General features: G+C 45.9%; 1 protein-coding gene across 2 annotated transcripts in view; it reads right to left on the bottom strand.

The window, feature by feature from the left end:
* Window positions 1-25,936, bottom strand: part of UBE2Q2 (ubiquitin conjugating enzyme E2 Q2) — a 758,043-nt gene that overhangs the window by 158,239 nt on the left and 573,868 nt on the right. For both annotated transcript variants that reach the window (XM_078685153.1, XM_078685152.1), the window contains exon 9: window positions 23,577-23,635. In XM_078685153.1, the coding sequence (XP_078541279.1) occupies window positions 23,577-23,635 (59 nt within the window). The remainder of the gene's footprint in view (window positions 1-23,576; window positions 23,636-25,936) is intronic.

The raw sequence follows: 25,936 nt of genomic DNA, 5'->3' as shown, positions 1-25,936 counted from the left end.
AATTAATGGCCAACAGAATACTGCTTGGATGTTAAACTCCAGAGGCTGTTTCTGATACTAGTGAAGTTTGGTTTTGTTGCTGCCTCTGAACCATCCATTACTGTGTCTTTTATCCTGCATAGTAGCAGTAGAAACGCGTCTGTTGGGGATCTGCTCAGATGTTCTACATCGTACACAGTTAAAAGATTCACTAAAGACCTCTTGAGGGGCCTGATCGACAGGGAATCTCTTGGTTTTAGCGCCCGGATTGTCTATCATAGGTTTCTACCAGACGATTCTCATGTCTTCATTCAAATTCTTTAGATTCATTAGGTTTGCTAACTTCAATTTGCAATACTGCAGCTGGGTCATTTAAATTAGAAAAAAGGGGCGGGCTTAATGAAACTGGAGCACACCATAATGACAACAGTTGATAACATGGCTTGCATGGTCGGCTTTTGAGGGGCTTCCTTGCAGACTCCTTGGCTAGCAACCAAAATACATGACTCTGAACAATCTCCACCCCACATCCAGCTGTTTCACTTTTCTATGTGCATTTCTTTCATCCAAGTCCCCCACCATGGATGACAACACCCAAAGTTTTGCTTAGTTCGATGAATTTCGGCATGGGTGATAATTTGTATGTGACTCGGTTCTTGAGCAGGGTGGGTACCCCACCTCCTCGGTTTGTACACAACTTGCGGGACTACTGCTTTATTTGGCATCTTTTTCCAGTCAACTGTCGACATATCTGGCATCACTGGTGTCTCATTTCCGGACCAAAGCTGTGCAAACCTCAGTCTGATGCTTGCACTGTTGAGAGCATATGCTATTTTGGGGATATTACTCTCTACCAATCGTGCTAGGGCGGATGATACACAAATTGTTGATTCAATCTCCAATCAGGATACAAAATACTAACAACCACTTCAATGACTGCATGCTTGCGATCAGTGCCTGGATGGGTTAGAGCGGTTTACAATGACATTCCCCAGATTCAAAAAAGCTAACTGGGGAGGCCGAAGTTTCATCCTGGGCACTGTCGAGACCTGGAATGATATACCTTTTTCCATTTGTTCCTCCTCTAGTCTCCTGGCTTTCACGAAGGGCTTGAAGACTTTTTTCCCCATTTGGCTGACCATGCTCTGGTACTAGGAGTTTGCGCCGGGATGCCTTTGCGTAGCTATGCGCGCTATAAAAACCCAGTAGTGTGTGTGTTGTAGTCTGCGTGTATGGCGTGTTCTCCGTATCTCCCTTTTACATCATCTCCACCTGCTTGCCTCGCGCTCTTCACTGCTTCAGCCCAGTGTTATTCCTCTGGATTTAGCACCTACATCTCCTGCAACAGGTCCCTTGCAGAAATCTTCCTTGTCCTTTTTTGCCCCCTCTCTCTGTCGACCTTGGACCAACAAAGCTTTCATCTCCCAGCTTTTTCCACTACTCAAGATGCTGGTGGTGCTGAGATTCCTGGGGAAAAGTGTATTAAGAGAGACAGATGTAGGAGTACCAGATGACATGTATAAAATTAGGAAAAGGGTGAGCCCCCCTACAAGCCCAATGTCAACTAGGCTGAAAAATAAGCACGCTTAAGGGGTGTATAGTGTAGGAAATTCAACATAGGCATTGCAATGCAGGCAGTACGAGCAGTATGACCTGCAGGTGCAACAGAAGCCTAAGACTCACTAATTGCTGAATATAACTGACTGCAACTACAACCACATGACTTTGGCACAGAGGACTGCCCCCTAGCATCCAGCTACAACGCAGGACTGGTCGCACTACTTGTGGTAGGGCTAGCGGTTGTACTAACTATCATCTGTGGATTATGAGCACTATCTGTGATCAATTAAAGTAGTGCCAAAGAGCGCTGGCGATGAGGCTATGCCAGAACACTCTAAACACACATAGCAACAAGCATTAAAGAGGACCATGCAGCCTCATTTGACCCCTTTTACATGACACCTCCATACCATACGAGGCATACAGGATATGTAGAAAGCAGGAAGGCCTTCCCCTTTTCTGCTGACCGATCTGTCTTCCGGCAGGCCAGACCAGCAACCCCTGCAAACTCTACGTGCTGAGGGCAGAAGTCAATTTGCAGAGGTGAGTACAAAAAGGTCCAATTTGCCTAGTATGGTGTAGGGGGGGAGGGGGTGGGGGAGGGTTGGAGGAAGAGGAGAACATGCCTTACTGCCTCTTTGATCCAGAAGAGGTCCAGGCAAATGGATGATTTGGGCGGTGCCTCGCCATGCCTTGGAAGATGATGGCCAGCTGCCCGCCAAGGCAAAGCAGAGCTTGGACTATTGCCACAGAGGAAGCACAAGACCAAACGTCGGCTGCTGTGCCGACTACTTCCACATCAGACTGGTGTCGCCCTGTCACATCAGATGACTCATGCACTGAAGCCCCTTGCAACAGGAAGAGACCCAAGGTGGAATGAGTCCGCTTTTTGCCAGAACAGATCTTTATGTAGCGAACAATCCATCAGGAGATTGTCTGTTTTTCCCCCCACTTATTTACCATTTTTTGCTTCGAAAACCCTTTCAAAGAGCTTATCATCCACTTGGTATCCCTAGATACGATTGACAGAGACTCAATGCTTTCTATCGATCCAAACAATGGAGTCTCTATTCCTCCTAAGAAGGATGAGATGGAGAAAAGAATGCAGGAAAGAGGATGATATGAAATGGAGTAACAACTTTTGGTAGAAAGGAATCTTGGGTCCTCAGAACCAACTTATCAGGAAAAAGGTAGTGCAATGTGGATTTACACAAAGTCTGAGGTTCGCTAACATGTATGAGCCAATGTTGCGATGGTGGGAAAGACTGTCTTTAAGGTCAGAAATTTCAATGGACAGCTGTGCAATTGCTCAAAAGGTGTGCACAGAAAGAGTGTGAGGACTAAGCTCAAGTCCATCTGGGGGATTACAAAGGGCTTTCAGCGGGAACAAATATTACAGAAAAAACCTCATGATAACTCGTGAATTAAATAAGGAAGGCTGTAATGGCAACTAAACTGAAAGAGCCGATAAGCAGCCCTTAACAAGGCAAGTCTTTACCGGACTAGGGAGTTCAGTCACCTTTGCCTGTAAAGAGTCGATTTTTCAGGATGCTGTACCAATCCACAAATTATACATACACTTATTTAATAGGGGGACACCTTGCCACCAAGTTGACATCAATGACCTCTAGGTGCAGGCCAAAATAGTACAACTGTTAATTCTCAATCTCCAATAATGGAAATGCAAAGTGTGCAGGCCCGGCTGAAATACCCTGCCCTGCTGTTGTGACCAAAGATGCTCCCAAAGAGGCAGCTTGACTGGAGGTAAGATGCTCATGCCCAGGAGGTCCTGATAACCAATTTTTACCTTGACACAAGCTCCATAACAAATAGAACTATTAACCTCCATTTGATATGTACACTGAACACCTGTACAGCCAATATCCAGGTATTCCTAGTGACAAGACCTTCAGATGAGTCTGTCCACATGAACTCAGTCCACAATAAATAACAAATGTTACTTATACATTGCTTCAGTGTCCCGCTAGTAGTGCGGCACAAGATTGTACTCCTGGCAAGCAATCCACTTTAATTAATTAGGAGCAAATATTACTTCAATACTCCAAACCTTCAACTGCCTCTCCATCATTCCCCAAACCACACAGTCTAGAGAGAAAGAGAGACCCATCACACTTGACCAGGTCTCTAAGAAAACTGGACAATTCATGTGATCTCCAAGTACCCATACATTACAGAGGAGCACACAGACTTGTGAAGGATCAGAATGACTAGAAAAGTTGTAATTCGCCATCAATATAATTCATATTAGAACATCATTGTCTAATAACTCTTGCAACTTTACTTTCATATTAAACTTACATTGTGATTTCAAGCCACATCCCAATAAAAATTCACGTCATTGCATATTTTTATATATTTTTGGGCGAATGAAAGCAGCTGCGTTCCCTTCAAAACTACCAAGGGAAGTTTACGTGTTCATCTGAACACACTTAATATACCAAAACCTCGGTGCTACAAGCCAACTACTACTCCCAGTGGCAACAACCTGGATATCTGAGAACCATCTCACAAAATGGTAGGGAAAGCATGCATCTTCCATGAACTCACAGACAACGCCTTATCTAGTAGAGACTTTATCTAGCCACAGGTTCCTTACATCCGAATTATCCTCAGGCGTCAGACTGGATCTGCAAAACCTTTGTGAGCAGTACCCTTGCATGCGGGTAGGTGGCACTGATCGGCTTCACGTGGTGGGGGTGCCGCCGAATGAGACGCGTGCATTGCCCATATAGACGCCACCCCAGGCTGTGGCCGTCAGTTACTTTTTGAGACTTTCCACGCCAGGAGGGAGGAACCACGAAGAACCGGGAAACTAGGGCCTTAAAAGGGAAAAGTCATATGCCTAGAAACCTGTTCACAGAGCTCGGAGTACTGGTGGGTTATTAAGGAATCTGCTTCTAGATAAAGCCTCTTTCAGATAAGGTATTACCAAAGGTAAGTAACTTGTCCATCTGACAGATAGCCACCGATTCCTTACCTTAGAATAGATACCCAAGCAATACCTCCCGGTAGTGGGGCTGCAAAACAATTTCCTACCACAAAGTCCTGTAGGACTGAGTGGGCAAAATGCGCATCCCGATGGGCCAGACTGTCCAGCCACTAATGTTTTGTGAACTTGTGCAAGGAAGCCCACGTAGCAGCCTGGCAGATGCCAGAACTGGGACTCAGAGTGCCAACGCAGTGGTCGCAGCCATGGCCCTGGTGGAATGAGCATGCAAACCCTCAGGGAGATGCTTCTTGGCCAATGCGTAGCAGATTTTATTGCGGAGCACTATCTATTGAGATGGTTGGTTTCTGCACAGCTTTACCCTTCTTTGCTCTGAAACACCACACAAAGAATTGGTCTTTCACCAGGAACTTTTTGTGCGGTCAAGTTAGAACAACAATGCTCATTTTGGGTCTAGAAGGTGGAGTTGCTACTCTTCGTTAGAGGGATGCGGCGGAGCCTAAAAAGTAGGCACCATGATGGATTGGCCTACATGAAAGGGAGTGATGACGTGTCAGAAAGGAACCGCTAGTTCGTAGGACCAGCTTGTCTGGGTAGATGTTCAGATATGAGAGCTTGGATGACAAGGCCTGAAGTTCACTAATCCTCCGGACAGATATTTTTGCCATCAGGAAAGGCGTTTTGATGGGAAGGAGCCTGTGAGGAGAGTTGATGGAAGGGCTTACAGGGAGCGCACATCAAAAATGTCAGGACAAGATTAAGGTCCCACTGAGGCATGAAAAAGGAGGAAACATATGCTGCAAACCTTTCAAGAATCTATGTACAATAGGGGGATTTTGAAGAGGGACAGCTTGTCAGGCAACTGCATAAAGGCTGAAAAAGCATAAAGATTATGGTGTCCACAGCAGAGCCCTGCTGGGCAACGGAAGGAATAAAGAGAAGAACCTGATAAAAGGGAGCAGAAAGGGAGTCAACCTGCTTTTTTGCACACAAAGCCAAAAACTTGCACCAACAGCAGGTGTACACCGTTTTGACAGAGGGGTGCCTGGCTGCCACAACATCGCAGGCTTCGGGCGGAATGTCAAAGGCTGTAAACTATTGCCGTTCAATCTCAACCCCAGAATGCGGTGCGTTGACAGGATCGGATTGAGAACCTTCCCCTGCTGTTGCCACAAAATATCCTCCCTAAGGGGCAGCCTGATCGGAAGACCAATGGCCATGTTCAACAGCTCAGGATACCAAAGTCTCCGAGCCCAGTACGGAGCCATAATTATAACTTGGGGGCCCAGTTGTTTCTGATCTTCTTAAGAATCCTGGGCAGGAGTGGTATGGGCAAAAAGGAATACAGGAGGTCGGAGCTCCACTCGAGACGAAAAGCATCTCAGAGCGAGAGCCGCATTGGAAACTCCAGAGTGCTGAAAGTGCTTGTGGCCCGCTGTGAACCACAAGTAACGCCTGTGGGCAAGCAGAACAGGAATGTAGAAACATGTGTCCTGCAAGTCCAATGCTATCATTCAATCTCTCGGGTCAGGTTTAGATAAATCTTGAGCGAGTATGAGCATATTGAACTTCTCCTGCATGAGGAAGAAATTGAGAGGTAGCAGATCTAGGATAGGAAAAAGGCCTCCGCCCTTCTTGGGCACCTGAAAGTAGCAGGCGTAGCAACCACGACCTGCTTGTAGCACCTGCACCCATTCTATGGTTCTCTTGGCCAAGAGCCGCCACAGCTTGGTGAAGCAAAGAAAGATGGTCCTCCGTCAAACTGTCGCAAGCAGGTGGCATAGGTTGTGGGGAAATCTTGAAGGGGAGGTAGTAGCCCCTCCAGACAATCTGCAGAACCCATTGGTCCAATGTAATAGACCACAAGTGGTGCAGGTGATAGTGGGTGCAGGATCCACTGAGTGCCCATGATAAGGGGGCAGACTAGAAGGCTGTGGAGGCTGCAGCAGTCGGAGGGGTGGTGTTCGGCCCGCCTGCTGGCGGTCCGACCCAAAAGGTCTGTGGGTACAGAGTACTCGACTTCGCAAAGATTGTGAAGCTTGCGAGTCCCGGTGGTTGGGCGGGTACAGATGCGGCTGGAATATAATTCCGTGGCCACGAAAGGAGTGAGAGGCAGATTGGGGGAGGCGAGGGTGCATGGAAAGGCCCAAGGATCAAGCCATAGCCCTGCTGACCCTAAAGCACTCCAGCGCTGAATCCACCTGGTCTCCAAAGAGTTGGAAGTCAGCAGAGGGCATGTCTAAGTGACACTTGGACATCACCAAAAAGCCAGTCATCCTCAAAAAGGCGTAGCTCCATAAGGTCACAGTTGATGAAACAGTTCTGCCCAGCGAGTCAGTGGTGACCAGTCCATATCGGATTGTGAACTTAGCTGTGCCTCTACCGTTGGCAACTGCCTGGAAGAGAACAGCAAGGGCCTCCTCCACAACAGTTGTCAGCACCTGCGCAACCGTATCACACAGATGGGAACAGCGGCCTAAAAGGCAAGCAGTGTTTACGGACTGCAGTGCCAGGATGGTAGAACAAAAACATCTTGCTTAAGTTGTGCAGCCTCTTGGACTACTGATCCATTATTGCGGTTGGAAATGAGCCAAGAAACACGTGGGAAGTGGAGGCTTGGACCGCCAAGCTCTCTGAGGTAGGTTGTTGCATGAGGAAGTTCGGGTCCCCTGGGGTGGGACGGTGGCTGCGGGCAATAGTCCTGTTCACAGGAACCCCTGTGTTGGACTTGCACCAGGTTCCAAGAAGGATATCAGTAAGAGCCTCATTAAATGGGATAAGCGGTTCAGAAGGGGACACTCGTGATTGAAGCACTTCGGTCAAGACGTTTTTCTTGACTACCATAGAGGGCAAGCTAAGGTCCAAGACCTCTGCTGCCCTCCTCACCACCGTTGGAAATGATGCAAATGACACTCCCTCCTCTGTAGCCAAAGTAGGGTAGGAAAGCATGCCAGTTTCTGAAGAAGTACCCAAACGGCTGGCATCCACTAAAACCTAACACCAGTCCATATTAGGGGTCGTAATGCTGGTATTTTTTCAGGATCCAGCGACCTCGCTACTCTTCTAATTAGAATAGGGCTCATGCTCTGGCCTGGAAGGCATGACTCCAGTCTGCGTCAGGCGAAGGTCATCCAGTTCAGTGTCAGAGTCTGGATTAGAATGGGGACAGTGCCACGCGTGGCATTGGAGAAGGTCGAGGTGGTATGACCAGCGCAGATCAGGATTTATCTGTGGATCCGAACCACTCGACTGGCAGCAGAGCCGCTGGTATGGATCAAATAGGGCCCCACCCGAATCTGCAGAGCCCGTAGGTACACCAGAGGGATTAAGCCACCCAAATAGGAGGTGCACAGCTTCATAAACTTCTCTTCATTGGGCCAGAATTGCTCAGGGAGGCGTGGACACGGCCCAGAAGCTGGCTCAACCACGGAGCCGGCTCAACCACAAATTTATTATTTATTTTATTTATTTAAGAAGCTTATAAAGCGCGCAGCTACCCCCGGAGGGGGTGTCCCGGCGCTACAGAATACATGCCAGCAGAGAAGGAGAAAACAGGAAAATTGCTTTAAGAGGTGGTGAACATCCAAGTCTTAAGTTTGCGACGGAACACTAGCTCCGACTCAGCAAACCTGAGATCCAGTGGGAGGCCGTTCCACAGTTTGGCAGCCGCCACACCAATCGTTCTGCCTCCGCTCCGGACTAGGCGAAATCTAGGTACCACCAAGAGACGTAGGCTGTTTGATCTCAACGCTCACAGATACGGATAATTTGAGTCTTTTGCTCAGATAGACCGGGCCTGATCCGTTAAGAGCACGAAAGGCAAGGATCAAAACTTTAAACTGGATGCGGCGGGAGATGGGAAGCCAATGCAGTTCTTTCCGATAAGCTGCAGCCGAGTGGCGGAAAGGGATATTTCCAATTAGTCTTGCGGCAGCATTTTGTACAACTTGTAGCCTTTCAATGAGGTAGAGAGGGGCACCGGCATAAAGACTGTTGGCATAATCTAGATGCGACGTGATCAGGGCATGGACAATAGTCTTACGGGAGTCCAAAGGGAGGTAAGGAAAAATCTTCCTGCTCATACGTAGTTTGCCAAAGCAGGCAGATGTAACCTTGTTGATCTGGGCCTTGCAAGACATGGTATTATCAAATTGGAAGCCCAGGTTACGAGCTGATTGAACTGGGGTCGGGGGGGGATTCAGAACAGTAGGCCACCACAGAGTAGCAGATGGAACGATTTTTTGATTAAAAAATAGAACCTCAGTTTTGTCAGTGTTCAGGACCAGATGGTTAGCGGCCATCCAAGAGCAGATGTTGGCAAGGCAGTTGCGAAAGTTGGAAAAATGGGTGTCAGAGTGATCACTAAAAGAAAACACAAGCTGTGTATCATCAGCATAAGAGATCACCCTGACACCCCACGACTCAACCACCCTAGCCAGCGGTCCTAGATAGATATTGAACAGAAGAGGGCTCAAGGCCGAGCCCTGCGGCACTCCACACAGGAGAGGTTTAGCCTCTGATTCAAAGGGCCGAAGAAATACCCTCTGTGTCCGCCCTGTAAGAAATGATCTGATCCAGGTCAGCACAGTGCCTCCAATTCCCAACTGCTGCAACCGGTCCAGTAGGATATCGTGGGACATTGTTTAAGGTGCCTCATCTTGCCGGCCAGCAGACTAGAAGTCGATGACCTCTTTGACGACTACTACTTGTGGGACTTACCCAAATAACCAGACAACTTTGAGTGCTACGAGGATCTAAAACTCTGCGACCACTCCCGGGACCTTCCTCTCCACTGGGACATAGATTGTCGTGGCGTCGCACGTCGAGCTGCCATCAGCTTGTGGGATAACTCCCACAAGGCTTTGGGGTCCCTAGCACGACAATCATAGCAGGCCTTCTGATTGTGGTGGCGCTCGAGACACCAAAGACATACAAAGTGTGGGTCTGTCACACACATCAAGCGGTGACAGGCGCTGTAGGGCTTGAAGTCAGACTTCTGAGAGAACATCCCTGCCACACCAGGAGTAAAAGCTCAAAAAGACTCAGCAAAAAATTTAAAACCGTTTGTTAAAAATTCCCTAAGGGGTCCCTCTCCCTGGATCTATGCTCACTGGCATGGAAAGAAAATAATAGACGTCCGCGTGCTAGGGTGGCACCTATAGAGGCACCACACGTCCCATTTGGTGCCGGATGACGCCATGCTGAGCTGCTCGAGGTCACCTACCCGCACGTAGGGGTACTGCTCACTAAATCTTTTTACAAATCTAGTTGGACACCTGGGAATAATTCTAAGCTAAGGAATCTGCGGCTAGAAGTCTATATCAGAAGATAACAATTTCAGCCTTTCCTTGTTATTTAGACTACAATATGCTTTACTCTAGGACTTCTAGGTCAGATTTTAAAAATGTGGGTTAAAACTCCCAGTAAAGTGCTTTTGGCATAGAAGCAGCTGAAGTAACAAATATGACACAGGGCGACATGTCAGCAGTAGCTGGAGTTGAAAATAAACATCTATATATTAAAATGAAGACACACAACATATATCATAAGCTACAGCAATTTCAGCTGGATCCCGGAGGGTCTGTTCCATGCCAGATTTTTAATACAAAAACAACAGTTGATGGACAGAATGCAGAACAATGTCATACATTCACCCCAGTACAGAGATCTGGGCCTAAATCCATCGTTTTGTCACCCCGAGTGGGATGGGTATGCTCAGACGTGAGTCCCATGCTCTCCACACCACTGGAGTCAAGCTATCCTGGCAGAAGACGGATGATAGCCAGAAACCGGTCCTAGGATGCTTGATTCCGGTCCAGGAAAGACATGGCTTGGCAGTTTGGGCTGGACTGTTCCCATGAGGCACAGGGTCAAGGCTAATTTGCATATGGCCATGTCTGAACTGGGGTGGTGTGGAGTGCAAAAAAACGATGGATTTAGGCCCAGATCTCTGTACTGGGGTGAATGTATGACATTGTTCTGCATTCTGTCCATCAACTGTTGTTTTTGCAGATTTTTAATACACGCATATAAGCTACAAGGACACAAAATGAATATAAATAGAATAATTTGCATAATTTGTGGCTATTATGAAAGCCTAGCATGGAATCGACCGTCATGTAGTTAGGCTCAACACACGTCATAAGGATCACTCAAAGCAAGGTACTTTGAAGTTACCTCGGAGATCTGCAGTCTAAAAATACTGTCTGGCTTCTGGTGTCTCTAAGCAGCAACAAAAATTATTAGCGACTAGCAATAATCCAGGCCCCTATGATTGTAGGTACTTTATCACACATACAGCCGCACTCGTCTGGTTATAATTGCTCCCTTCTTTTTTTAAATGGCGATAATAAACCCAAGTCTTTTTGGGCGGTTTGGACGAAAGTGTACATTAGGCAATACTTAGCCTGGGGTCACATATATCCTAACCTTTCTTCATAGCTGTTTATTCATGCTCCACCCTGTGGCTATTCCCTTTACCAGTGGGGCTAATTTCCATCTATTATCTCTTTACAGAGCAAATAAAACTACAAATATCACATCCTAAAGCTATCCTCTCCAACTCTTTTGCTGCATATTTCAGGACGCCTACTCCCCAGAGTCATTATCCTTCAAGAGGACGACTGGGAGAGCTCCTACTAACCGCTGCATTTAGTATTGAATAAACGCTTGCTGGCTCAAGTAAACCCCGAGCCTGATTATCACTCCTCCTGTGTTATGTATTTAATAAAATGTGACAGTTTTTAAACATGATTTGAGAAACATTCCTGCCCCCGTCTCAGTGAATTAAAATACCTGTCCACCATCACAATTTTAAACCAGTTTAGGGGTCAAGAGCATTATAATTAGGTCGAGTGGATTATTTAAGTCACTAGACCTGCAGGTCTAGTAACATTTGTAGGATTTTTCAAGGACTGGAGGGTTTGTTAAAACCTCTACCTCTAAGATACTTTCTTCTATAGGATACCCTATAGTATCCTCTAAGAGTGGATGCCTGATTCTGTGTTTTATTACAAGAGGTGGATGTCCCAGTGGAGGTTGTTTTCGATCTTTCACAATATGTGGAGCCTCAAAGGAGCCATGTTGTGATTATGTTTGGAGTGCTTCCATTGCTTTTACGGTTATGTTAACTTTAAAAAAAAAAAAAAAGCTTTTCTAGGAGAGTATCCACCTGTGGCTCAAAAAGATGTCCTCCTTCGAAGGGAAGTGCTAATAAAGCTCTGCTGAATTCTTGCTTGAAGCTAAATACCCGTAGCCAGGCATGTCGTCTTAATAGAAGGCTGGAATTGATACCCCGCGCATTTGTGTCATCTGCATTTAGGCTACTTCTAATATTTGTATTAGAGACAAGTTCCCCTCAAATGCAAATACGTTTTTTTAAAAATGTTTTTTGGGGAGGTGCTGTATAATCTCCTACATTTCGTCCCAGTGTGCCCAGTCATAGCGTGAAAAGAGACCAATGGTTTGGCAATTCTCCAATAGTTGGCAGATTGAGCCGTCACTTCTTTACCAGCAGCACCTTTACGCTTACGCTCTTTTTCTGGTGGGGGAGCTTCACCACTTATTTGAAAGTTTGCCTGCTTAAAAGCAGTGGCCACCACTGGAGAAACTGGCATGAGCTGACTTTTAATCTATGTAGAGTCTGCTGGAGAGGGTTTACATTTCTTATCAAACCTGGGAATAATTCTAGATCTAACAGGGTCGTTAAAAAGGTCTGCGGTGTGTGAGCATGTGAAGATATTACGTGGAACACAGAGTAGAAGAGAGTTTTGAAAAGAAAGGCAGTCTCTATTGTCAGTGTGTAGTGGCACTTTATGAAAATTAGCCTCCCTATTTATGAGTGGAGGTAGGGGTTTTGATGGATACAGATCGGGATCAGGATTAAATGGTGGCTTTGTGTCATATGCCCCGTCCTTTTGTGGTGGTAACGAGTGCTGGCCACCGCCCCCCACCACCACCACCGCAGGGATTTGAGGAGGGCTAATGCGAAATGGGCTATTAGCCTTGTCCCCATTCCTCTTTTTTTTTTGTAACAATAGGTAGATTTATTGCCTCTTCAAAGGAAAGCTGTCTTTTTTCTGACTGTACATGTTCATGAGAGGGTCCAGTGTGGATTCTTCCTGTGTTAGAGAGAATTAGTAAATGTTTTGTTGAGAATCCAGCTGCTGATGTAATTTCTCAATTACTGGTTGTACAGTCCCTGGAGAATTTGGCACAACTGTTAGTTTTGTTCGGCTCCAACCCGGTTCTATCCCCATTTAATTTCAGTGGCGAGAGTTTTGATTCTGTGGCCGCCCTTTTCGGTGCCTAATCTAAAGGGTGTCTGTTTCATCACCACTTGGCCAATTTTCTGAAGAAACATCGAAGCAAATTTCCACCCGGGAGGGCAAAAGCCCCAAAGGGTGTAATTGAATCGAGTCCCCAGGATGAATTTGGTGTTAATAGAATAATTTTGAAATATAATGATCGAGTCGTGATATAAACAATACCAGCAGTACTAGAAAATGCCCTAATGACGCTGTCAAACCAGAGGAGAGAAGCACACAACCAAACCAGACAGCGGGAAAAAACACAATGAAGTCCAGGACCATGCCCATTCCAAGCAAGTGGAGGACTCACTGCACCTTGTGACTCGAAAGACTTCTTTGAAGAAAAACAACTTGCACACTTCCGAGCCCAACACTACATGGCGGACTTATGCAAAGCATGTGTATCTACAACTACACGTGCTAGACAGAGGGTAGCTTCCCATGCCCAAATCGCCTTAGGGTGCATGAAAGAACACTTGCCTAATACTTTAGAGTTGTGGACTGGCCTGTGCATTATAGGCAACCCTTGTGCAGGTCTGTAACAGACACCTGCTTTCTGCAGTAACTGTTGGATAATCATGTTATTTACAGTGGGGACATCTTACCCTAGCCCACTGAAAAGGTTTTGGGAAACTGAAAGCAGAGCTACGGATCCATGACTAGGGGTGTGGAAATAAAGAATTGATGTCAGCATTCAGGCTTGGCACTTATACTTGGCTCTACTCTGTCATTTTCACCTGCAGTAAGGAGTCATCATCGAAACATAGGGTGCTACCTACTGGCACACTGGATCATTGCTGGAGGAATTCTCCAGACCTACCCTGGGGATGTTCGAAAGGTGTGGAATTTGCTGTTGAAGTATACATCAGGACAAGGTGCATGCATAAATACCAGGCTATTGTTATCTAAAGTGCTGAGTGATGATTGAATATGTTGCTGAATTCTGGTTCAGTTTGTAAAAGTTTCCAACATTTTAAAATTGCCTAGTTACTGCAATCAAGCCATAAAACAGTTCGATCAAATTGGGAGAGCATGAGCAAATGCCATAACTGCATATTGAAGTTTAAGCATGATTTGGAGAATCATTTTGTTTACTTTTCTTTTTTCTTTAACATAGTGGCCCCTGAGGAAGGGATAGTGAGTCCCGAAATGCATAGGGCAACGGCAAATCGCAATGGGGAATTCACAGATGAAGCAATGTGCATTTATCATCATTAACAGAATGTTGTCACAACTGTAAAATTAACGTTTGAAAGATTGTTTGATGTTATCCGAAAAAATATACACACATGAACAATTCAAGAAATAGTGACGGATCATTATTTTTTTGTAACACTTGTGGTAAAGTGTTGAATAATTGGTAAACGCAGTTTTATGTTCTTTTATACACAAGTCGCAGAGCACACAGGTTTTTAGGCAAACTTTGACCTGAAAAATCTTCAACATTCTCATTATATCAAACCTCTGATAATAGCCTCTTTGATTATGTTAGGGCTTGTATTATATTAGGGTTTTGCATTCTGGCAAGACTCTTTGCCACTTTTCAGTCAATCTACATACAGGGGTTGGAAATGGGCAGCTCAACAATAGGAATTCTCTAACCCCTGGATGAGGGAAGAAGAAATAATGGAGTATCGGACACTGTGAGGATGCTCGTTGCTTGCTTGTTGACCAGGTGTAAGTCTGACCCTAGGATTGCTCTAACCGTTTTGAATGTTAGTTACAGGCGTTCTGATAAGGACATTCCCCTTAACATAATGATTATGATTTTGCTCTGACACCGTAACAGCATAGAGTATGAAAGGTTGCAAGAAACCATTCAGCTTTGATGGCATACAGGTCATCATCCATATGTTTTCAAAGGGAACCTCCCTGTCAAATGACAGATAAGTGATCTTTGATTACACTTCTCATTGTAAATTATATTCCACAGAAAGCTGTGTTACTTCACAATAATTAGATTGGCCAATTGTCAAAACTAAAGGCAGATTTCTACTGCTATTTCAACATGTGCTGTTGAAGCCATCTGTTTTATATAAAGAACACCTTCAGGATTTTGCTTCCCACCTCCAAGGAACTGTCTGGAGGAAGGGGGAGCTATTGTGCCACACCAGTCGACCAAAAAGGTCTAATATAGTCAGGCAGTTACAGGCTACAACTGATGTGAATTTCTTGCAAGTTAGCATCGAGTAGTAGTCCCTCATTTCATGTGTTTTCCACAAGATGATGAAGAGTTATTTGAATGGCTCTGCACTGCAGAAGCATTGCCAAGTAACACAGTCTAGTAGTAGATACCCCTTCTCTTTCTGGCTAACACATCATACCAGTCTTTATCAGCGGAAGACGGTCAGCCCACAAGTGATCCAGCATCACTATCACCTCAACTGATCTCTCAAGGTGCTGCCTATAATCATAAAATAAAAAATGTTCCTCTTGTAAACTGCATACATTTTCACATCGGGTGGGGGGTCTACTATTTGGGAATGAACCTACGATGCCTCACTAATTGCAGGCCTGCATGCTAAGTCTTCTTCAGGAACAATGTAATCTTCCCAATTCTCACCAAACAAGCGTTTGGCCTTCCAGTTATCCCTTTTCCGCCCATCCTACCATTTCAGCCATAGTCTTCGTCCCTAGTAATGCCTTTCAAGGGCATGGCGGCTAGAGAAAATATGAAAGATTGTCCTCGCTGCGACTGTGCCTCAAAACGCTTGTGGGATACTGAAGAGTTGGTGCGAGCTGAACAATATTTGGACGAATCGATCTTTTACAGATGTCAACCCTTATTTGTAGAAAATAAAACTGGTCCACTAGGACCTGTGCCATAGGATGGTGATGGAACATTTTTGGTACAGTGGGTCATGAAACGCAAGTTGGGGGAAAGGATCCACCTTTTCTAAGCACTTTTCACCTCCTTCCTCATCAAATACGAAATCTCTTCAGATACATCTACCTTGTTTCTTGCAAGGTTTCTATGTTACTAAGGTTCTATGTTGCTTAAATATTTATAACGCTCTTCACTACCATTGTGGCTAGGGCCATCCTATTGAAATACTTTATATAATCTTGCAGGATAGCCTAGGGCTCTTCTAAAACAATTGTTCATGGTCTCTGAGTAGTTCCCCTACTTCCAAGCATTTCTTCTAAGTTAAGCAGCCCCGTTTTTATGGGTGTAATTCACTTTCAATCCCAAGTTCTTTGAAAGTTCATTCTTTAGTTCAATTTGAGGTTGAAAAATGGGAAATCTTGACTAATTAGAGGAGCCAAAATACAATTAGCTTTACTCACAGTAGGATCACGTGGTACAGCCAGATTGCACTCAGGTTGGAAAAAATGTGACCACATCACACTTACATTGACCTCATTTAAGTGGCTTATTTTAGAGACAGTCTGTGAAGAAGTAGTTTGTTTAGTTCCCATATGGACCTGGCACCTGGATGGTTCGAGCACCTTTCATACACCTTAACATTCAGATGTAAGTGCACATGTTATTCGATAACAGCCAAACATGGTTCTTCAACAAGGTAATTTTCATCATCCCAGGTGGTACTCTAGCCACATAGCACAAGTGACAGTGACCTACATATGTGACAGAGAAGAGCCTCTAGATGGGCTGCCTCACATACATACTATTTGAAAGGGTGCATGGTAATTTACCCAGTGACAAAGCCTCCATTGTCACCACTAGACTCTCTTTCCCAATCACTTGCAGGCTATGGTTGACGTTATTCTGCAAGCATAGCCGATAGATTTGGAGATACAAGAACACAGGTACGCCGCACAGGCTGAATGTAGTGTATCATAGAGATGTCTAGGCTAGTGCTAGATGCTCATTACTCAACGCCAATTTTGATCACATGGTACTGTCATGTCCTGGGGTTCAGGTTTCCTCGACCAGGATGGTAGATACCCTCAACAGAGTTTTGGAGCGCAACTTGGTACGCTCACCAGAGGTATGCCTTCTGGGCTTATGCCCGAGACCCAAACCCAAAAAAATGGGGCATAGGCTTATAGATCTGGCTTTCCTCTTGGCTGAGAGAAGAATAGCACTTAAGTGGGAGACAAAACAGAGATCCTCTGTAGTAGATTGGGAAAATTATGTTTCGTGTTGGGCCAGAGGAGAAAGCCTTGCTCAGGGAGGACAAGATTACAAAGAGGCGCAAACCTTTGGCAGAGCCATGGGTGGACATACTGAGAGCATGGGACACACGTAATACGCCCGACTCAGAATCACGAAGCAGCACGTCTGACTCTGAGGTACCAAACCTCTGATTGATAGATTATTGTAGTTTTGATGTGTGATCGGGAGCCCTGGGGAACTGGGTGGATTAACCCCCCTATATTAGGCCAATATTTGGATATCTCACTGGAGGTGTTCATTGCTGGTCACTGCCTCGGTTTGTTTGGGGCTCTCTGCGTGCTCCCACTTCATCCCCCCCTCCCTCTGGGGGCCGGTACTCACATAATAGCGCCAATTATATTGTCTTGGATACTGGTATTGACTCTGGACCTCTGGTAGTTTTGCAGTTATCTGTGCACTAAGTTTAAGGATGCACTGAGTTGCTTGTTTTTCTTTGTCCCTTGTGTTCCCTTATTCCTATTCATTTCTTCTTTATTCTGAATTGGGGTACGGCAATCATGTATGCATTCTAAATACATGTAGCTCCGTGAAAGAAAGTGTTACTAACAGATCCAGCCACTTCCCCCCACGCACTTTACCATGGCGATAATGTAATGTCTCCCGAACATAGCATAGAGACAATGTACATATTGGGCAAATAATTGTAGTCTCAATGACAGATGAACGATATATTGATGCAGCTATATGTAAAGGATGAGTAACTTACCTTCGGTAATGATGTATCAAGGGAGGAGGTGTGGCGCCGCGGCCAGGGCGACTGACGCTGGAATCTGGGGACCACGGTTTGATCCCCGGCTCCGGCGGAAGGTTAGCCCAGCACCATGTGACTCTGGGCAATAGCTCGCTTAATCTTCCCGACGGCCCCCAGCGCCTAGAGACCCTTACGGGTGATTGTGCGCTTTACAAATGTGGACTTTACTTTATCTGGTAGAGACATAGTTTATCCGCAGATTCCTTAACTTAGAATATCCCCAGACGTCAGACTGGATTCGGAAAACTTTCCGCAGCAGCACCTCTGCGCGCCAGGAGGCAGCGGGGCCCGGACTTCGTCCACGGATATGACGTCAGCTGAGCCATATATGCCCCTCTTGGCGCGCTGACGTCAATTTTCGTCGGAGAAACTTTTCCGCGTTAGAAGGCGGAGCCACCACCAAAAAACTGTGAGAATATGGTAACTGTGTGCAAAAATGATTAAAAATTAGAAAGAAAATGACAGGTGAGACAGAGCAGCACTCTGAAAAACAACCCTGCAAGAGCGAAGGCTAAGTCAACGTTAAGGGAGACAAGGATGTGGAAAAACAACCTGGCAGAGGACAGAAAGTCTGCATCCAGAAAGTAAAACCGTGAAGGAAAATAAGCCTGGAACACAAGATTTAAGGATAGCTCACCACAAGACGTCACCAGAAAGGGATGTCGCAACCCCAATAAAAGACCCATAAATGTACCGAGTCAATAGATCTGAAGCAAAAGGCTAAAAGGCTGCAGGGGTGGCAAAAAACACAAGGCAATGGGGAGGGAGGGGGGTGGGGGGAGTTCGAAAGGGGGGGGGGGGAGCAGGACGGTGGAAAAAAACGTGAATTGATGTCACAGCGTACAATCTAGGCCGAGGACGGGAAAGAACACATGATCTATTAACATATCGCCTAATCTTGAGAATAGGTGAAATGGAACAGAGAAACAGAACAAAGCAGTCTGTGTTGGAGAGAAGAGAGAATGTCACCCCGAAAAAGGGCAAGCCACCCTGAGGGAGGTGAGTATAGAAAGCTCCAACCTGAAAAGGTCCTCGCAGAACGGGGAGGACGGGCGGCCGTTAAGCAATCTGCGGCTAGACTATGTCTCTACCAGATACATCGTTACCGAAGGTAAGTAACTCGTCCATCTGGTAGAGAAGTCTAGCCGCAGATTCCTAAACTTAGAATAGATACCAAAGCCATACCCATGGTTTAGGCGGGTCTGCGATGGAACCCCACAAGTTCCCAAGAGAACTTAGTCGTCCAGAAGGTGAGTAAAACAGCACTGTCAAACAGGGGACGAACCATAGTGAGGACGGTAATGTTAGCGTAGTTAACCATCAGACCATGAAGCTCTAAAGAGAGCGGAAAACAATGGGACCAGCAAAGGCACCAGAAGCTGTCAAGAACAGCGCAAAAAAAAAAACTTTGTGTGTATATGGCATTTGTAAAAGGAAAACACAGAGCCAGAATGCCTGTGGCGAAGTGAGAGTCCATAACTTTGGAAAAAAGAAGATGAACCATGGAAAAAGCACTTTGGCGCCTGCAAGGCAGGTGGAGCAGCAGAGGCAAGAGGCTGACCCTCACCCAGGAAACGTCAGCATGTAGATGAATCCATACACTATATATGCTGGAGTAAAAAGGGAGGATAGGAGTTCGCAAGTAGAGGAGCTGAACCGAAGGTTTGATAGATCCGCCGAATGCAGCGTGCCGACTGCAGCAAAGCCTCGAGAGACGGCAACTGGTATGACAGAGACATCACACATCGGCCCAATATGTACAACAGCGAAAAGGAACCCTGTTGAAACATTTACCAGCAAGACCCAAGAGAAGGTATTAGCAGGATGCCAATCTTCGGCCAGAAGGCGTTAGTAGTACAAAAGCACAAGAACACACCAGGACTTAAACGGTCTGTCACAACATGTGTAAGATCCGATGACCAGTAGTCAAGCACCAAAAACAACCACAAGAGCGAAGACCGGAATGCCCTCAAGCATACCGGAAGGTACCTATGCACACCGTGTGGACACTGGAAGCACACGAAATAAGCACATACCTCATATAGACCAGTATAAACAGTTCAGGTGTGCACAACAGCAAGAAGGCTACAGCCCAAAAAGGGCACCAATAAAGTCAGGCACCAAATAAGAGCCGGTGGCACAAGCAGACCGGGCCACAGACCATGAACACCGCATTAAGGAACAGCCTGCACGGATCCGCTGGGCAAGAACCCAGGACAGACACCGAGCAGGAAGAAAAAAGCTGAAATAGGAAGCGGAACACAAGAGTCTAGGGTACGCTAAAATTACCTGCAGACACTTAGAAACTGGATAGGACAACACCTAGGGCAGTAAGTAACAATTGCCCCTTGCCTGGGAGGAACGATGACCCCCTGCAAGCTAGAAGAACTAGAAACAATAGTGGAAATAGTAAGGACAAATGGAAATGTCCCGGACCCCAAGAAGCAAGTATTGTAAAGAAAACACACCCCTTGAGAGTGCACCATGTGAATGTAAGGCAAGGCACGTAAACACCCGTACGGAAACAGCTGGGAATATAGAAATTGTGGTAGGATAACCGGCCAGAAAGTGGCTACAACCACACACAGCAGAGAACACCTGCTAGACCACTGCCTTGGAGGATAAACCCAGAAAGGGCAGCACGTGCAAATCTGTATCAATAAAAAAACAATAATAAGCAAGCCGCACAGCGGCAAATATGGTGTCAGTTGTGAAGCAACTTGCGACAAGGTGTTTTGCCAGACCTGCTGGATAGACATGGCACGGAACCCATGCTAGACTCCGATGCAGTGCAGATAGACCAACCCAAACAGGCAATAGAGCAACGATAGCAACGCCACACAAGGAGCATTGTAGAATCAGACAAGTAGGTACCAGCAGGATGTCCGCAGAAAAAAACTCCATAGGAGCATACCAAGGCAAAGTCAGAATCCAATGCCAGCAAATACCCCACATAGGGTAAGGCCAATCCCCTTGTAGGGGTGTCCTCTTGGGCTAAGCACACAGTCAGAGGACTGAAAAACAAGAGAATCAGCCAAACGGCAGTACTGAACGAACATAGAGATGGCTAACCAGCCATGAACACTAACCAGGCACTATAAGCAAACTGTGTAGAGGTTGGCGCCATAAAATAAGGCACCAAAATTCACTGCAGCCCGGACAATGGACGGGAGACCGCCGAATCCGCGTGGTGGTCAAAAAGATCCACCCCATTGAACGACAGATCTCTGAGGGCATCCTGAATATGATCTGGGAAGCGACTGTCACGCCCAAGCATGGCGGCGTAAAGCCAGAGTGCGAGCAAGAACCCGTCCGATAGAGTCAGTTGCATCAAGGGAAGACCTAAGGGAGAATTGTGCCATTCCCCTGCCATGCAGCAGAAGACCAAGCAATTCTGCCAGAGGTCATTCTGGAACATAAGGGAGAAGGTTCTTAAATGAGTCCCAAAGAGCTGAGGCTGCACGTACAAAAACACAGGCCGTATTTAATGCCCGGATGCCTGCGCTGGCAGAGGCGAAAAGCCGGCAACCACAATCGTCCAGCCACCTAGACTCCCTGGTGGGAGGTAACAACGGCAATGTGGGTGAAGACTGTAAATTAAAAGCCACCTGAACAACTAGGCCCTGAGCTGTTGGGTAAAGAGACAGGCAAAGAGGATCAACTGGAGCAGGGCGGTGCCTACAAGCAATAGCCTGATCAACAGGCTCACCAGAAGAGTGTCTTGACCAAGTGCCACGCAGGATATCAAATAAAAAGCGCCCAAAGGGCAACAAAGTCTCTACCTCGATAGGCTCCAAGTGGAGCAGATCCATTAATGGATCGGAAAGTAGAGGCATTACAGGAGGCTGAACGGCGAGTACAGCAGCCGCCCCATGTAAAGCACGCCCGAAGGCAGCACTATATTCAGTCGCCATCCGTGTAAGAGATAACAAGCGTCAGTAGGAGACGGTTGAATACTAATACGCCCACTAGACATTAGGAGTGGAGGAGCCAGAGACTGACCAGAAGGCCAGGCATCACTGGGTACTTGGACCATGGGCCCTTGATCTGGGGAGTCCAGGGAAGCATCATGTTGTAAAGGAGGAGGTGTAATCGCTAGTACCGGTGTTGACTGATGCCGCGTAGGAGACCTATAGCCGCCGAGGAGTCGGAGGAGCAACAACCTCAACCAAGGGAAGAGGAATCAACGTTGGTACCGGCGTCGATCGACACCGCGTCGGAGTCGCCTGGACATTGATGACCTCCACAGGGGACTTGACCGGGACGCTTACCTACGTTGATCCCACTGTAAACTGCCTGGAGGAAAGCATGAGGTGCCGGGCTGGCGTCAGGCCTGGGGCAGTACCGGGCGTCGCCTCCGACGTCGGCGCAGGAAGCCGCTCAAGGCTATGCGGAGAATGACTGGGTGGGCTGTGCTCTGGGCCCTGGCTCGTTGGCATCACGATTGCTCCGGAATCGGAGTCGACACACACACAGCCGGTGCCGGGGAAACGTCTGCAGACGAGGACCCGGCATGAGTGCCTGCTACCTCTGTGGGACACGAAGGCGCACCAGGAGAGGGGGCGACTTAAAGCAAGCCTGGAGTGCCTTAGAATAAGCCTCCATTTGGGCACGTGTTGCTCCAACTCCCGGTAAGGGAGGGTACAGAGGATGGGGCTGCCGTGCGCCCTTACCTGGCACAGCGCAAGAGGAATGGGCGGCACGGACATCGGAGGAAGACCTCCGCAGGCGACGCTTACCTGTTTTCGCATGGTGGTCGCTGGAGTGACCGCTGGAACGAGCCTGATTCCGAGAGGAAGAGCGGTGACGGGAGGGAGCTTGGCCGGACATCCGTGCGGCCAGCAGTTTCATCAGCGCTCTCTCAGGGCCTTGAGCTTCATCCGCTGACTGGCGTCGCACTCTGTGGAGTCGTGGTGCACACTGAGGCGCCACACACAGATGAGGTGACGCGCACAGCGTTCACAAGATTTAAAGCCGGAAGGCATTACACATTGTTCCCACGACACCGAGGGTGTCGAGAAGGCCCAAAAACTAGGCCAAGGAACTGCTGGTGTTTCCAGGAAGCGCGCTCGGACGCGGAAGAAGAAGAAAACTGACGTCAGCATGCCGGAAGGGGTATATATGGCTCTGCTGACGTCGTATCCATGGACGACGTCAGGGCAGAGCCGCCTCCCGGCGTGCAGAGGTGCTGTTGCAGAAAGTTTTCCGGGTCCAGTCTGATGCCTGGGGATATTCTAATTCAATGAATCTGCGGCTAGACGTCTCTATCAGATTATTGTATCAGTGAGGGAATTGTTAAGAAATGATTTAACTATGATGTTCTTGCTGTGGACATGGAACTGTATTGCACATGCTAATGCTATATTTTACAAATGCCAATAAAAAAGATATTTAAAAAAAACAATACACAAGAAAACAGTCAAGCAACTGTGAAATATTCTGCAAATAGGCGAAGCTGTTAGGCTGAAAAGTGCTATTAACAAGCAGTCATGTCAAGTACGTATTCAAACTGGAGCATACTGCATTCAGGCTGGAGAAGAATAGAGAGCAAAATGAAAAACAAATGAATGAAGCATGATTCTCAGACTCAGTGGAAGAGAAGCAGGGTACAATCCACACTAACTGGTAGAAAAAAAAGAACTAAGTGTCCACTAAAGCAGAAGAAACAAGCAAGACAACACACGATGTAAGCCAACAAATGGTCCAGGTGAACAAAGTGCTTAACAGCCAAACAGACATAGAAGTACTAACACTATATCCCACCACACAGGCAGAGAATGAGTGTCCGTGTGTTTGAGTTTTCATTTCCTTTTAGTTTTAAACTAAAATAGCATTTTACAGTAAAATGAAAGAAGTAGAGAAACATACCCCCCTGATAGGACAGGAGACACCACTCTCACAAAAGGTGGATCAAATGGAAAATTGTCCTGAAAAACAAATAACAGAATGCACCATTACAATATAAAGTCAATCTACATCCATGAAGGAACTGAAAAGTAGAACTTACTTACCTATAACATTACTTGTGTGACCGCAAAGCAGAGTTTACCATCAAATCAGCCCCTTGGACTTTAATGGCTTTATCATTGAGACCACTGTATTATCAACCCTCCTAACAACTAACTATGGGAATACACCCAGTAAAAATCAGTATAACTATCTGTAAAAAAAACATGTCCGCACTAAATTACAGAAGAAATGGGTATTATTTATTTTGGTTTAGAACATAATTAAGTCACATCAAAGCAGGACTGCCATTAGGCATGACATTATTTAAACCAATCCTCTAGAACACTCTGCCAAACTGGATATCTGCTTTGTTGTCGGAATCCATACACTTAATAGCCTTGAATTTGCATGTTCAACTTGTAAATACAATGAAAGCTTTGTGGGATTTCTTTAAAAGTAAAGGATCCTTGCTTCGATTACAAAATGAAATGCACTTAACTAGAAATATTTAAAGGGACGCCTTAACAAGAGAGTTCAGCCAATAACACTGATCACATGCCACAAGAAGTACTGTTTTTTAAATTTGGCCATGTTGAGGCAACCATTTTGTCCTGCCTGTATCTGGACGCTTTGTGCAGGTTTAAGTGACCAACTGCAGAAGGCATTAATTCTCATCAGTTTTTCATCAATATCCCATGAAACAAGATTTTAACTTGGTGACAAACTATGCTCATACATGACAAAAGGATGGTCAAACAGAAATAGGCACGGTTAAACTTGCCACTCGGTAGGACTTCATCCAAATATATATTTTTTTGTACCTTTAGTGAACAAAAACTAATCTAAATGGCACAACTTTCCACTGTATATAACCTAAGAAAGCAGGCCCACAATTTGAAAGGTGAGGGCTGTCCCCTCAAAAACACACATTACGGGCTCTTGTGAAACAGTTAAAGTTATAAATACAGGGGAGAAGGATATGTCAAGGTTGGGGAAGGTCATAACAAGGCAGACATAAGCCACTATGAACATTGGGGTAGGAGAGATAGCATACAGGAAAACATGTCTGTCCTCACTGGAGGATGACCTCTCAAAAGGCCTGGTCCTAGTAGTATCGTAGTATGCGAGGGAAAACATGAATGGCTTAACTTTACAGCTGCTCTTCCTCTGAAGACTGTTACTTAAAGTTTGTGCACAAATTATTCTAAATGCTAATCATGTTCAGTTAATTGAATAATTTTATTTAATTTAATAATAAAATATGGTACAAACAATCAAATGGAGTGTAATTGAGCATCAGAGTACATTTACTGAGGACAGGCCTTTAGGAGTAAGTGAATCGGGAGGACGTGAATTCAAGTTTTGTAGTCAAAAAGAGAATGATCAAGAGCAATGCAAGGCACAATGAGGTTGAAGAGAAACAACACGAAAATGAAAGGCAGAACGATCAGAGGAAGAAAAAAAATAGAAGAAACAGCAGGGCATGAATATTTTAAAACGAAAACCTCACGAACGTACGGTGTCATCTGTGCTTTTGGATTTGAAAGCATGCATCCTTCAGACGAATACGTTACTTGCCTGTAAAAGTGGGTCACCAGCACTGGTATCTTTAACCGATGCACGTGATTTAAACATGTAAATACTCCCTTAGGCAAGCTGGGAATCATCCCAAAGAGGTTGTTTTCTACAGCCAACTAATTTTACATATATACCTTCCTGCTCTGCGTGTGATCCCAGTCTCTAGTACCCCATTGCTTTTGGAAATCAGATTGAGTAGTTTAATATCTCCCAAGGTTGCACTGCTTCCTAGAGACAAGAGGACTCTGAATCGGCTACTCTTTCCCCCACATACCTCTTTCTTTAAAGCAGATGTGTGAGGAATTAGCTTTGCTGTATTATAGGTGTATAAGGAGATGGCACTGGTGATAACGAATCTTAAACAGCTACTGACACGAAGAACACACCTCTGCGACTACAGCAGAAGTGGTTGGATAAATAGCAAATTTCAGCCACAAGGACCTGATGGAATTGTTAAGGAGGAAATATAATGGTAGGGAGCAAGAAGGAGACATTGTTAATCTTGCATCCAGCTAAATAATGTATAACTTGATAAATGAGAAAAAGACTAGGACACACAAATGTGGTACAGTTCTATATCAGCTGCTCAGTAAATGATGCACATACCGTCTAGCATTTAGTGAATGGAGGATTAATGCACAAGATGCCACTCCATTTGGTAGGTGCAATAGCAGTTCGGGCTGAACATTTTTCATTATTAC

Source organism: Lissotriton helveticus, chromosome 3_2 (assembly GCF_964261635.1).
Source record: "Lissotriton helveticus chromosome 3_2, aLisHel1.1, whole genome shotgun sequence".
In the NCBI taxonomy this organism is placed as follows: domain Eukaryota; kingdom Metazoa; phylum Chordata; class Amphibia; order Caudata; family Salamandridae; genus Lissotriton; species Lissotriton helveticus.
Note: the sequence above shows the minus strand (reverse complement) of the source record. Positions and strands in the feature narration are given on the sequence as shown.